General features: G+C 41.2%; 1 protein-coding gene across 1 annotated transcript in view; it reads right to left on the bottom strand.

The window, feature by feature from the left end:
- Positions 1 to 923: 923 nt before the first annotated feature.
- LOC144770698 (neural cell adhesion molecule 1-like) overlaps positions 924 to 14,841 on the bottom strand; it is a 34,716-nt gene continuing 20,798 nt past the window's right edge. The window contains exons 5-9 of the mRNA XM_078655428.1: positions 12,810 to 12,944; positions 9,561 to 9,678; positions 8,598 to 8,761; positions 6,325 to 6,523; positions 924 to 3,381 (exon numbers count right to left, since the gene is read on the bottom strand). Coding sequence (XP_078511554.1) covers positions 3,321 to 3,381; positions 6,325 to 6,523; positions 8,598 to 8,761; positions 9,561 to 9,678; positions 12,810 to 12,944 — 677 coding nt within the window. The 3' untranslated portion in view covers positions 924 to 3,320. The remainder of the gene's footprint in view (positions 3,382 to 6,324; positions 6,524 to 8,597; positions 8,762 to 9,560; positions 9,679 to 12,809; positions 12,945 to 14,841) is intronic.

The following is a 14,841-nucleotide window of genomic DNA, read 5'->3' as shown; positions in this document are numbered from 1 at the left end:
AATAACAGTTTTTAGGAGTGTCTGGTTACTCAGACATGTCATTAAAGACTGTGGTTAAAATGACTGAACTTTTTTCAGTTATTGTGCACACTGACTAGTTTTATATGGTTAAGCCTTGCTATAAGTAAGTTTCCCTTACTGAGCTCAAATGCCTGACTCATATACATCAATGAACCAACCAAATTTCCTTTCCTGTCACTGTACTACAAAGCTCTTATCTATAGTTTACTTATGTCTTACCCTATGTCTTCATGAGTGGAGCCGTTTTACAAAAACTTTGGTGCAAAAAAAAAAAGAAAAACACGCAATTTCATTGGATCCTATTTCCTTTGTGAAAAGGGATGAAGGAAATAGCATTTGGGCCAAGGGAAAAATGGCCCAAACTCATTCTATCTTTTGCTATATTTACACAAAAACAAGTGGGGAAAATTCATTATTTGCACTCTTTAGATGTGACAGATAGGCTATGTTTGAGGCATATTTTATTTTATAGGTAAAATTAGTTTGGTTGCTGGGTAGAAGCTGTGCACACAAACTAAGTAATAACAATAAACAAAGCAGTACAGTACATTTTATTATACTATAAAAACAGAATGTTGGTGCTCCAGGGTGAAGAAAGCCACAATATTTTCTTCAAAGAGGACAAAGTCCATACAAAAGAAATTAATTTCCGAGCACTCCACCACAAAAGAGTTGTTGTTTTGTATGAAGAGTCTTTATTCACAAAACACAACTATTCTATCCTTGATGTGAAACTTCTTCAAAACACGTGTTTTGTCATTGGATAATTAATTTCCAACCCGCCTGTTTTTATATCTTCCTGATATTAACTCAAGACTTCTTTGAGAATATTATCATGTTTCTTCCTAAAACAATTCTAGCAGACTGTCTTCTCATCCTTGTAATTAAAAAACTGCAAATAATTCAGTATCAAAATGATGTTTATTTTTTGTTTTACATTTTATAAAATTAGCTTACACATTAAACAATTCACAGAAAAAACATCTATATACATGAAATCTCATAACCAAAGAACTGGTGTTTTCGTTTTATATTCAGTATGCAATTGAACAGAAAAGGTTATATGGTCCAATAATTCCTGTTTCCTTGTACCGTACTGAGACCTAAACAGGCCTCAGTACTGAATGTGCTCAAACCTCTTAGGAAGGAAAGGAAAGCACTTTACCACCTCTGAACTCACAAATCAAACGTTTAGTTGACGGAAATATAACAAAAATTAATATAAAATATTTATATAGCTTTATCAAATGAATAAGAAGAAGCAGGCGAGTTGGGCTGGCTGAATCCAAACCTGTCCCTAAACGTACTCACACATCTCTGTTGTAGGTGAATTAATTTTAACAGCACAATAACATGAAAAAAGATTGAAAATAATGCTGGAACTATTTACAATACAATGTGGGTTGTATAATGCCAGGAAGAGTGGGCTTTTTTAGAGTAAAACATGAAAAGTTTGGATGAAGTGAAGGGAAGGGGTCCCAGAGGGTGATGTGGGCAGAAATGAACTCTGGGCATGTGGGTTTTCTGAGAAAGTGATTCCTGATCAGACCTCTGGAATGGATGTGTTATAGGACAGGCCTTGTAGTGGAAGACCCAACAGTAAGAGTAGGCCTCGGGTCCACTATGGTTACCCAGCGCCTAGGCTAAAGCAGGAGCAACCATGGAGAAGTTTGTTTCTGAGTGGACATGTTTACGTTAAAAGTGCTATATCATTCTATACCTATGGCCATATTATGATTGTGCTGTTTAGAAAAATTGCATTGTGCCAGGGTTATGTTTTGTTCTTTGATAGATTTAGAAATGAGACCAGACCCAAGGGGATATTTATAGAGATTAGAAAACAGTAAGTAAAATACGTACATACATTAACCAGAAAATCTGTGTTAATAACTAAACAATGCCAAAGTACAGCAGCCCATGCATGCTATTAAATAGTTCATAGAAGTGGCCAAATATTTAGGGATATTTGTAGGGATTTGACAATAATAGACAAAAGAATTAGACACATTAGCCTGTTCGTCAATGTTGAACTCAAGACAAGAGGAAGGGATTGAAATATAGTCACTTTTCCAAGCAAATTACACAATAGATAATAGGTTGTCCCAGTTTTGATCCTCGTCTGTAACTATGATTAACCCTCCCCCTAATTGTCCCTTGTGGGTCTAAGCTTCATGTAAAGACTGAATTCACTTCAGTTCTAGGTTTCATTGGAACACGTGTCCTGTGGGTTGTCTAAGATATGTTTGCAACCTGGTCTCCAAACCTGGAAAGGGGATAAGGAGGCCAAATACAGCGCACATGTATGCTTTTATTTAGCATGTACAGTATTAAGGAAATATATAATGGTTAGTAAATATTTAAAAATAATTCTCAATTCCTCTCTCTTCCAGCCACCAAGCTGAATGAAGCCAGAGTGAACTGGGAGATAAACGTCTTCTCATCTGTGGTTTTTGTGGAATATTGTAGGACTAGCCGTCCTGTGGCTTGTCCAGTGGACAATGGCCTTAACTAGAAGATGGGTGACTCTGATAGCCAGGACCTTGTCCAGAGTGAGGTTCATGCTAAAGGCTGACACTCTTGAATGCTGTATCTCAAGCGTCAATGGTTAGGACTCTTGTATAGAAAATGGATGACACAGATGTCCAGACACCTTGTACATCATATTGAAGGCTTCTTTGAGTAGGCCTTTGTACATAGACAGGCTGGCACTGATGCCACAGGCTTTGTATACCATATTGTGGACTGCAGTGATAATGGCCCATATATACAGGATGACTACCTTGTATAGAATATTGCAGACTCCGATGGCCGGAAGACTTGCATACAGCCTTGCCATCTATAACAGCAAGTGGTCCTGTTGTTTTGCGCAGATTAGGGTAGACTTGCATTGAATATAAACATGGCTGACAACAATGGCAGGCTCCTTGTATATAAGACTTCCAACTTCAATTGTAAAAAGCAGACGAGGCTCAGATAGCTAACAGGCTTGTGCAGAGTATTGCTGACATCTTTGGCAATGGTCATGGACACATGAAGGTCAGCGTCAGTGGCATCAATCAATCAATCAATCAGTAGATGTGTAGAGTGTTACTTGTCACCCGTGAGGGTATCCAGGTGCTGGCATGGCATGCAGTCTAAGGTCATCTTGTCACTTTGAAGTTGCAGATTCCTAGGCAGCAGTGAAGAAACAAAGACCGATGTAGGCACTTTAGTCCAAGAAGCACAACTTGAGTCTCTGAATAACACCTGTCCTTCTTAAGGCAGGAGGCTGATGGTTCTTTTAAACTCCAAAGGAGATATCAGGCTTCGATGCCAGAGACATTGACCACCGCGCATCTAGCTGGCTTTTCATTCTTTTTCCTATAAGAAAAGAGAAGCATACATGTGAATCACTCTATTTTTTTTTAATCTAGTTTTGCCTAGGGGGTCAGCGTAATTTTGTGTTATGCGGAATTACCCAAAACCTCGATGAGGTTACTCAGAATTACTCGCGTAATTCTGCATTTATTACTATTTTCTTTTTTTTTAAATTACCCATTATGTCCACAATGGATACGAGGATGCATTTTGTACTAATAAATAGTACTAAATGCAACAGAATGTGAATAGCAGCTGCTTGCGCTCTCTAAAAGCGCACACTTGGCGTAGGTTTTTCTCCCAACATACTTCCAGCATTTAGCGCTATTTTCTATTTCAAAATGCACACTTGTTTCCAAAATGGACGCAAGGATGTATTTTGTGTTAAGCATAGCACGAATTGCAACAGAACACGAATAATGAGGGCGAGCAGTCACTTGCTATATGTGTCCTCGTGGGCATAATTGCATTGTTATTGGTAACTCTGCGTCAAAGAGTGAGGTAGAATTACTGAAATTATTTTTATTTCTCTGGCGGAATTGAAATTCCGCCCAGGCCTAGGTTTACCCTTTCTGAAGGCTGACACCAGATGGGGATGAAGATATGAATCCTTCTAATAAGACATCCAGACGTTTGGGCATCCACACTAGATGATTTAGCAATTAAATACCTTATTCCAGAGCCACCAGGAGAGAATGAGGCAGTGAATACATGGGTTGACACGAGTATTTAAGCAAATATGCAGCATCACATTCTGGAAAGGGACATTTACAAAGCAGAAAGCAAAATCATGGGCAGCTGGCATGCTTCCAGCCTAATTATAGCAAAGGCCATGGAGAAGGGCAAAATATCACACGATGATGAGTGTTTGCAGAAAGAGGCTCTGGTAATATCACACTTTATTACAGAGATTTATGTAAGATTGTATTTACCTTGTTATGGCCTCCCAGTGGGATGGGAAAGTATTTCCACCCATAAAATGGATGTTAGGGGCGGTTTAGCCGGTCTGCATTATTTATGAAAGTGAATGCTCCCTGTCCATTTGGCAGTCTAACAGTATCATGAAGATTGTCATGAAGACTGTGCAGAACAAGTGAGGGGTGGAAGAGGACAGCCTTGGAAGTGGTAGCAGCCTTAGGCCACTTCATGAAGAACCAGAGGTGTTGGTGTGAGACTCCACCTCAAAATTATGAACTGCCTCTACAAGGATAAGATACCTATTGTCAATACAATGGTCCCATTTGCTGGGGTGGGGACATCCATACTCTGTGTATGATTGATTGGGAATTACAGCATACACACATGCATAACATTTCTAAGGTCTGAATGGACAAGGGAGGTTTCTGTGCAAGCTGTAATATGAGTGGAGTTGGCCCGAAGACCCATTCTGAGTCTACGAAGGTTGTTTCCAGGTGGTCTAAAGGCGTATGAGGTACAATGAGCTGGGTGCTGGCCAAAGGCGAAACAGTAGGCCAGTTCTCCAGGCAGATCAGCACACTACTGCTGGATTCCCAGCCAGCGGATGTCATCTTGAACATGCACAGACTAGTGGTCACATTAGGGTGCCTCAGGAAAGTGTTCTGCCTTGTCCTTTTCCCAGTGGGTTTTTGGTGCAGGATTTGTTTTGAAGAGAACAGCTGTATGTAGATTCCTAGTAATTCTTTGAAAGAGCAAGTGAGTGTTTGCTGTGCTTTGAAAGGATTAGATTCAGGGAGGGTGAAATGGCCCAAAGGGGGGACCAGGGACACAGGGAATGATCAGTGGGGGTAGTGGCTGCCCAGCTAACTGGGGTCTCATAGGAGGTCGGAGAGGGTGGTAACATTTTGTCACCTGGTGGAAAGTAGTTAAAGTGACCCCGCCTGACGGAGAACTATTCTTCATGTTAACAGAGCCGCTTATGCAGAAGTTAAATAGTATTACATTTAGGCTAACACTCCCTCTGCCCTTTGGGGCTGAGGTTGTAGCAGCCTTTTAGCATGTAATGGGTGTGGCAGGGTATGCTCAGACGTGAGTCCCTTGCTCACTTTGCCACTGGATTCAAGCAAGCCAGGCTGAAGACGGCTGGAATGCCAGAAACCGGTCCTCAGAAGCTTGTTTCCGGTCCAGGGAAGGCATGGCTGGGCAGTTCGGGCTGGACTGTTCCCATGAGGCACAGGGTCAGACTGATTTGCATATAGCCATGTCTGAACTGGGGTGGCAAAGTGGGCTAAAGAACGGTGATGGATCAAACCCAGATCTTTAGACTGGGTGTGAGTGTTTGATTGGTTCGGATGCTCCGTCCATCACCACCCCCTTTTGTACCGTTTTAGCATTTAATAAGCAGGGTATGATTTCTAGGAAACTTCACTCCTCCTGCTGTTATAATAATTGTAATTATAACTGTTGGTGTCATTTATCCTTTGACAGTGTATTAATGATGTGAACATTAAAAACGGCTGTGGTCTTCTAATCATGTGTATTTGGCCAGCTTATGTACAGAATGATAATTGTCACTTATTTTTCCTGTCCCATCATAAACCAGTTGGTTAGTCTCCCTGCAGTTATTTTTAAACATACAGCACTCTGCTGCCCTTCGGGGTCTGGGTTCATTTTAGTAGATGTATAAATAAATATACACAGTACTTAATGTCATAGGGTAGCAGCCTTCAGGCTACTGGAATAGCTTATGTTAATATTATTATCTGAACTCTATGGTTCTTCATTGTTCAACCTCAGAAGGATGAAAGGATGAGGTGACTTGCTCTAGCATAGAAATGGCCATGTCTCATGTGCATCACTAGGGCTAATGACACCAGCACGCCACTTGATAAGAAGTTCATTGGTGTAACAATAACTCGGTGTAACAATAACTAAGTGGGAATCACACATTTAGTACTTATCCTCGAGAACTACCATTAATCAACTATGTACAGCTTTACCTTCTCAATGTGCTACCGGTTGCCCTACCTGTCTTCCAGGATATGTCCTTTGCCTCCATGAGGGTGCTTCCCCAAAAAGTTCACTGCAAGGCACATCAGGACACCACAGTTATTGGTGTAGTAGCAGGAGACGTCAACCACCAGCAGCACCACAAGGAAGATGACCATCACGATGCCCACAATGCCACCTGCGCCAACACCCTTGGGCTGGACACTCCGCTGGAGTTCTGTGGAGACAGATAATAGAGTTAAGGAGGTTCGGCTCACTTTTCAAATCCCTGGCAAATGCAAGGGGCTCTACCTACTGGTGTATGGAGAACTCTTGCTGATAAGGGGATAAACTCAATGAGTTTAAGGGGATAGAATTATTAAACCCTAAATCCTTCTGGTCTATATGTAATGCTATGTGCCCCATGTAGCAGTCCCTTCCTTCTCACTGTCAGTGTGGTTCCACCTGGTGGGCAGGAAAGACTGTTGACAGAAAGTTATTTTCCTTCTGTGTCACAGGCAAGGTTAGAGGAATAAACCTGATAGACTATAATGCTCTTCTGCTTCTGTGGTAGAGCATGGAGTGAGGGGCAAACCCAATGTGATAAATGAAATATTCAACCAGCAAGGAGGGACTTCTCTCACTATGTTACGCCATGTGAGGAGGGGTACAGTCAATAAACAAGGTTACCCTTCCTTCTCTATGTTACTCTAGGTACAGGACAAAGTCAGCCAAGAAGGAGGGTCTGTGTCTTATCTCACTATATTACACCATGTGAGGAGGGGTGAAGTAAATTGACCATTCCTTCTTTGTGTCCCTATATATGTTATCTGGCAAGTGAACTCATTTCGAGCCTGTAGGTAACTGAAAATCCTCCAGCTACTGGAGGAAATGCTAAATTTCAGGCAGAACCCACCGGCTCAATTTCCTCCTCAAAAATATTCATATGGTGGTGGAAATTTAGCGGTGGATTGTACTCTACATTCAGAGTTTTCTCCACAAGTTGTATGATATTGGTTCCCCCCAAACATTAAATGTGGCCTGAGTCAGGGTGCATCAAAGGTGTCCTTCTTCCGAATGGTCATGTGATAAATGTATCTTCCTCATGCTGGTGCTCTATATGGATGGTGTTTAGACAAAATATTGAGTCAAAAATATTGCATGGTCGAAATATTGTGTGAAAGGTGTATCGAGGACAACAATATTTTGAAGGGAAATTTCTATGAGTAAAAATAGTTTTACTATACTTAACTCCACATATATGTATCTAGACGATTTATGTATCTTCAAGGTACACAGGTGTGGAGTGAAGAACAGTAAATCTATATGTCCCTTTTTGCACTTACCTTATTGATATTTTAGTCCTCAATATTTTTGACTCAATATTCTGTTCACACAATATTTTTGTCATCGGTATTATATCAGACAACCATATGGACTAGCCTTCCCTTACTCATGGATTCGCAGGTGGATTGCTGCAGACATATCCTCGGTTATGCCATGAATAATGGGCAGGGCAGTCAATAAACAGTGGTGTCCTTGTAATTCTATATTACAGTATGAGGAGAGAGACAAAAGGAGTTCTATAAAGCTTGGCGGGTGAGGTAAATGCTCCAAGATTTGGCATGTGTCTTGTCTGCCTTATTTAGACTGTATACCCACACATACTCATTTTCGACAGGTGTCCCACATCCAACAGACTTTAAATAACCCCTAGAGTCAATAAACTATCACAACATTCTGTATTCCCAATACTCCACCATGGTATGGTGCAGACCCCACTTGGACTATGAGATACTTCTATCAGCAGATCACACAGGAAGGTGAAGCGCAGTCAACAAACCAGGGGAGCTCTCTGTCTCGATTATACCTTGTCATGCAGGCTATCTTAGTGGGTAATGAAACAAAACTCTCTGTATTCAGCCATGCTGTGGGACAGATTCTAAAGACAATGAGACCCACTATATCCAAGCTACCTCATGTTATTGGGGACCACTTCAGTGGATCACTTCTACATATGTTAAAACATGTGGGGATGTGCAGAATTAATTGCCTCGTGGCCCCTTCAATATCAGTGTTACCTCACGTGGTGAAGAACAGACTTCATGAAACAGAAGTTACCTCTATCTCATGCTGAACAAGCATGGAGGAAATTGACATGGTAGATATGGAGGCTGTAATGCTGAAGTTGTTTGCTAGATTAAAGCTATTCACAGAGTTGACTATGGGGTTGCATCCAAACCCCTCTTAGGATGGCATGGAAGACTGCAGATGTAGTTATTTTCCACTAGTTCTTGCACGGTCATTCTTACCCAGAACCTCAAGAGAGATGGTGGCCACGTCCTGGTGTAATTTGTTACGCGCTGTGCAGGTGTAGTTTCCTTCATCAGCTTTCTCCACATTCTGGACCAGCAGTTCACTTGCATCTGTATTAAAGGCATACTTCCCATCGACAGCGCTCACAGGTTTGCCAGCCCTGAAACAAACAGGAAAGCCTTCATTTCCTCTCCAAAATATTTTAGGAATTTTACTTATGATCTGTATCTAATATTATAGGTTTCATGTCACAAAATACACATGACACAGATGTCCTCCTGATTAGTTTGTTCACAGGCCCTTTTTCCCTAATGGTCACATGAGATATGTTTCTACTTTGTGCAGATTTTCTATATGAAGCACCAAAGCCCATAAGACTTATCCCCTGATTTAGAGACGGCCAGTTTGAATAATCCTTCTCAAAAAAGAAGTCATAATTTCTGTCTGCCCATCTAGTAGCTCCCCATCTGTATATCATGGTGTTAGTTGGGAGACACTCACTGGCAAAGCCTCCACTGGGCATGTCATTGGGTCTCTCATGGAGTGGTGGCAAAGCCAATGCTGGTATGCTATTAACAGAATCCCCTAATGAAATATCTCTAAATCCTTTCCTGTTAGTCCCAATATGAATGACACATTGTGATTTATAACACAACCATCCCACAAACGGTTCTTAAAGAGCTTAAACATGAACAGAACCTGTATCAATCATGAAACCTAGAACTAACACATTTATGGTTGGCAGAGGGGTGCATTGAATGAGGGTGGAAGGGTGGAAAGGTGCTGGTGAAGTAACTTGCTTGAATTTGGGTCCATAGCAGCCTTGCAATGCCACTGAAAGGGTTAACCCAGCTAGAAAGCCGTGCTTAGTGAACAATGCCAGACCTAAGTACTTTGGGGAAGTGAATGGTTCAGAAGCTGATGTGAATTCATGCCTTAGTAAACGAAACTTTGCTCACCTGCTCCATGTGATTTGGGGCTTGGGGTGTCCAGCAACCAGGCAGATCAGGGATGCAGTGCTGTTGGTTCCACCCATGGTTGTTGTTGAGTTGGTTTTGAAGTGGGCTCTTGCGGGAACTGAGGACATATACAAGACATCATTATTACATAGACAATCAAAAATACAACTTTCTATGTACATGTTTTGGTGAGATTATGTGAGTTTAACAGAAGATGTAAGACACCCACTTAATTGCTGACCATAATCGTTCTCAGCCATGTTCTATTCTGCAGACCCCAGACTTTTTAATCTCACAGCCTTGTGTAAATTCAAAGACCAAACTCTAAAAGTTTCCTGGTGGTATGAAATTCTGCATGTATTTATGGGTTTCTCTGTCCCATACACTGTCCCCTGCTGTTCTAAAGACACTAGAACGACTGCTCCTCTACCTTGTACACAGTATCAGACTACAGGAGGTAGCCCATAAACCCTAAGGAGAGTAGGGCAAACATCTGTAACATACAACAGTGCCTCACAAGGGTGTCAATTGGAGGTCAATTACAAATAGCACAATTACTTGCTGAGAAATAAATCAAGAAGGGGAGAAAACCAGAGAGACAAGATTCTTTGCAATATAAGTTGTATTGGTGAATTTACATATTTGACATATTAAACTTCATATGATCAAACATATGAAAAGGTTGCACTGCGTTACATTGAATGACATGTAACCTGTTGGATACTGTACACAAGTGCTCGTGAAGAATTGTGATGGCGCGAGTGACACGTGATGTGCTATGTACAGCGATGATGAAGGGCACAACGAAGAACAAGTGAGGTTTAAAATTGTACAGAGTAAGGATAGCCATACAATACATGATAATGAATACAGAAGTCATGAAAGTGGGGAATCCATGAGAGGGGCGCCGAGAATTCCACTGTATAAGTTGACAGCGTTTCAGCCTGTTGTGTCATCATCAGGACCAGGTTACGAAAATTTATATGACAGTGGCAGGGGGGTGCACTGTCAAAAGTCCAGGTGGGGCAGGATCCAGGGCAATTAAAGGTCGAATACACTTGGCAGAGCCTCTAATTGCCCTTGATCCTGCCCTTCCTGGAATTTTGACAGTGCGCCCCCCTGCCACTGCCACATAAATTATCGTAACCTGGTCCTGATGATGGCCTAACATCCCTACAGGCCGAAACGCCGTCAACCTTTGCAGCTGAATTCTCAGCGCCCCTCTCAAGGATACCCCACTTTCATGACCTCTGTATTCATTATCATTTATTGTTTGGGTATCCTTACTCTGTACAATTTTGAACCTCAGTTGTTCTTCGTTGCGCCCTTCACTATCACTGTACATACCACATCACGTGTGACTCGTGCCATCACAATCCTTCACAAGCACTTGTGCACAGTATCCAACAGGTTACATGTCATTCAATGTAATGAAGTGCAGCCTTTCCATATGTTTGATCATATGAAGTTTAATATGTCAAATATGTTAGTTCACCAATACAACTTATATTGCAAAGAATCTTGTCTCCCTGGTTTTCTTCCCTTCTTGATTTATTTCTCAGCAGGTAATTGTGCTATTTGTAATTGACCTCCAATCGACACCCTTGTGAGACATTGTTGTATGTTACACCTCTACCTTGTACAGCAGAAGCTGGGTTCCCTGGTTTCCTGTCCCATGTAGTGCTGCAGACCTCTGTCTTTCCAGTTTCCTTGCCTTGTGTAATTGGTATAAGCCTAGTCTAACAGTTTCTATGTACAATATAATTCAGTGGTCTTTGGTTTACCATTTTCTCTGCCATGGGTAATACTAAAGATCCCAGTCTATGAGGGTTTAAGTCCTGTGTAATTCTGCAGTCATTACACTAATTATTTATCTGGCACTTATAATTCAGCAGAAACTGCATTACAATTTCTCTGATCCTTATAATTCTTCAGACACTGGTTCCTCTGTTTGTCTATTCCTTATAATGTTTCAGAAACAGCAGTTTCTAGTTCTAGCTCTGCCCCTAATAGTCCTTTAGACACTGGTTAATCCTTTTGTTGGTCCCTTATAATTCTTTAGATACTGGAGTATCAGTTTATGTGTCTCTTATAATTCTTCAGACACTGGAGCGCAAGTTTCTCTTTCTCTTATCATTTTTAAGACACTCGAGTATCAGTCTCTCTACCCCTTATAATTTTCCAGACACTGGTTCATACAGTTTATCAGTCCCTTATAATTTTAGAGATTTTGGAGTATCAGTTTCTGTGTCTCTTATAATTCTTCAAACACTGGAGTATCAATCTCTCTATCCATTATAATTCTAAAGAAATTGTTCTTCTGTTTGTCAGTCCTTTGTAATTCTTTAGACACTGGAGTATTGGTCTCTCTTATATTTCTAAAGACACTATTCATCTTTTGTCGGTCTCTTATATTTCTTCATACACTGGAGTATCAGTTTTTCTCTCCAGTATAATGTTTCAGATACTGATTAATCTTTTTGCTGGCTCTTATAATTCTTCAGGCACTGGATTGTCGGTTTCTCTGTTTCTTATAATTCTTCAGACACTGGAGTATCAGTTACTCTGCCTCTTCTAATTATTTAATCATTGGAGTATCCGTTTCTCTGTCTCTTATAACTCTTCAATCACTGGATTATTAGTTTCTCTGTCTCTTATAATTCTTCAATCATTGGAGTATCAGTTTCTCTGTCTCTTATAATTCTTCAATCATTGGAGTATCAGTTTCTCTGTCTCTTATACTTCTTCAGACACTGGAGATATTGGTCTCTCTTATCATTTTAAAGGCACTATTCATCTTTTTGTGGATCTCTTATATCTCTTCAGACAATGGAGTATCATTTTCTCTCTACCCTTATAATGTTTCAGGCACTGGTAATCTGTGTGTTTGTCCCTTATAATTATTCTAGGAATGGAGTTTCAGTTTCTCTGTCTGTTAAAATGTTCCAGACACTGAGCTATCAGTGTGTCTGTCCCTTATAATTCTTCAGATACTGACTTATCAGTTTCTTTGTCCCTTATAGTTCTTCAGGTACTGGTTCATTAGTTTGTCAGGATCTTGCATGCCTTTTGTGTGCCAGGGCATATTTCTCCTTCCTTTTTCGTACAGACATCCACCCGCTTGTCATATAAGTGAAACCCATATTTCTTGCGAATATTATGGATATTACATATAAAAAACATTCACTCAATTTCACTCACCCCTAAATAATAAGTAAAAGTATTCAGGATTGCAGGGGCCGGACATACCATTTACTGAGAGGGTGAAGGTTTTCTGCTCCACCTCATTCCTGGTTTCTATGCTGGCTCTGCAGCTGTACAGCCCGGCGTCAGAGGTCTGCACCTTAGTAATCCGCAAGTTCCCATTCTTGACGGATACTCGAGCTGCGAGAGATGGGTGCAGAAGAGACAGCGACACTCGTTAATAAAGGACGATAACGATGAATTAGCCACTGTAACAGTATAAACAAACCACTGTCTACAGGTACACTGTGAGCAGGTCACAGGCAGAAAATACAATATAACAGACCATGGGTTAAAGAGTCAACTGAAATGGGCCACACGATGCAAATACAGTATGAACAGCCCTTAACGATGAAGTATAATCAAGCCACTCCAGGGAGATGCACTACAATAAACCATAATGTTAAGATACTGTAATACTGCTGATCCCTTATAAACAGGATACAGCCTATAGGTGCATTGCAAACCGTACACTGCTTAAGCATCTACGGCCACAGGCTGGAGTTGCATTATACAACAAGAGCTGAAGATACATTTTAAACGACCACAACCATAGGGTAGAGTATAAGAAGGCCAAAGCATGATTATATAACATTACAAAAACACAGGCTGGAGGTGTTAAGTCTGTCATAGGCCGGCAATAGTGTAAAACAGACCACAGGTTGAAATTTATAGTATTTTCAGACCACAGACTGGAAATAGTTTATCAACAGATCGTAGGAGCCAGACAGGGGTGTGCACATTGTAGAAATCAGCCAAGGGTCAGAGGTTCAATTAAAAATAGAGTTTAGGCTGAAAATGTAATTCCGCAACCAACTAGATACATCGTCATTCGATCAACCAAGCTACTGTAAGTTCAGGAAAGACCTAAAGATCCACCAATGAATGACTGGGACAAACTCCCCTTCACAGGGGCTAAATCCCCCATGACCAGCAAGGGCATGCTGCTCCAAGACCCAAAATGTCTACGAATTCTGGTGGCAAATCAATGATACTTACCTGACTGAATTGCAATTTGGAAGGGACTCCCTCAACACACCTCTTCCAAATTGTGATTCGATATCAATTTCAAAACCCATGTTTAGAGGTGGTAAAACTTTCCTGACTCCTAAAATGGGTTTAGTACATACAAAATAACTTTTTAGATGTCATAAACCTCCTGACTTGAATTGAGGGGCATATTAACAAGCGGCAGTGATAATTATCGCTGGCCGCGCCTAGCGTGAGTTTCCCTACTGCCGGCTATCGCTGGAATTCATTGCCAAGCTAGGGCTGTATTTATAACGCTTAGCGCATTGGCGATGAAAATTCCAGCTATAGCAGGGAAATGTCCCAACATCGCTGCAAAACAGCGATGACCTTGCTGATACGACCCTGTTGTCGTAACCCCACATTCCACCTCCCATGCAAAGTATGCCTAACACTGGATTTTAGCAGACGTTAAAATCCAGCGTTAATGGCCATTTAGCACGATTTAATCGCTACGCCGGCCGGGGCACTGTTGTAAAAATTTTCCCATGTAGTCTATTGAGGCACGCCTACTTTGCATCTCATTAACAATGCGATGCAAAGCGGGTGCTAAATCACGAAAACACGTGCTAGAGTGTCCTTGCTAATATTGCGATAAAATTATCGCCGCTTTTCGCCCAAAAACGGACGCTAAAGCGGCGATAATTTTATCTCCCCCTCTTGTTAATATGCCCCTGAGAGTTTCAAACTGCTTAAAAAAATTATTAGATTTGGCCCTTTGTCCTTAGCTTTGCACAAACACAAAGAGCAATTATTTCAAACTACTGCTACCATTTTGTTTTAAGTTTATGGAACTGAACACATCAGGAGAGAACTAGTTTTCAGATTGCAGGATCTTCCAGAGAATGGCAGCAATAGCCTGAGGCCTCTCGAGCGCCTCGTAGCACAGCACACACTTGCAAAAGTGGGGGTGCGAACATGTGCATAGCCACCTCGGTGCAATGGCCATGAGGATAGCCATTAGGTCTTAACCCCTTCGATGCTCATGACGAGCTGGGCTCGTCATGAG

Source organism: Lissotriton helveticus, chromosome 7 (assembly GCF_964261635.1).
Source record: "Lissotriton helveticus chromosome 7, aLisHel1.1, whole genome shotgun sequence".
In the NCBI taxonomy this organism is placed as follows: domain Eukaryota; kingdom Metazoa; phylum Chordata; class Amphibia; order Caudata; family Salamandridae; genus Lissotriton; species Lissotriton helveticus.
This window is presented reverse-complemented; position numbering and strand designations above follow the sequence as displayed.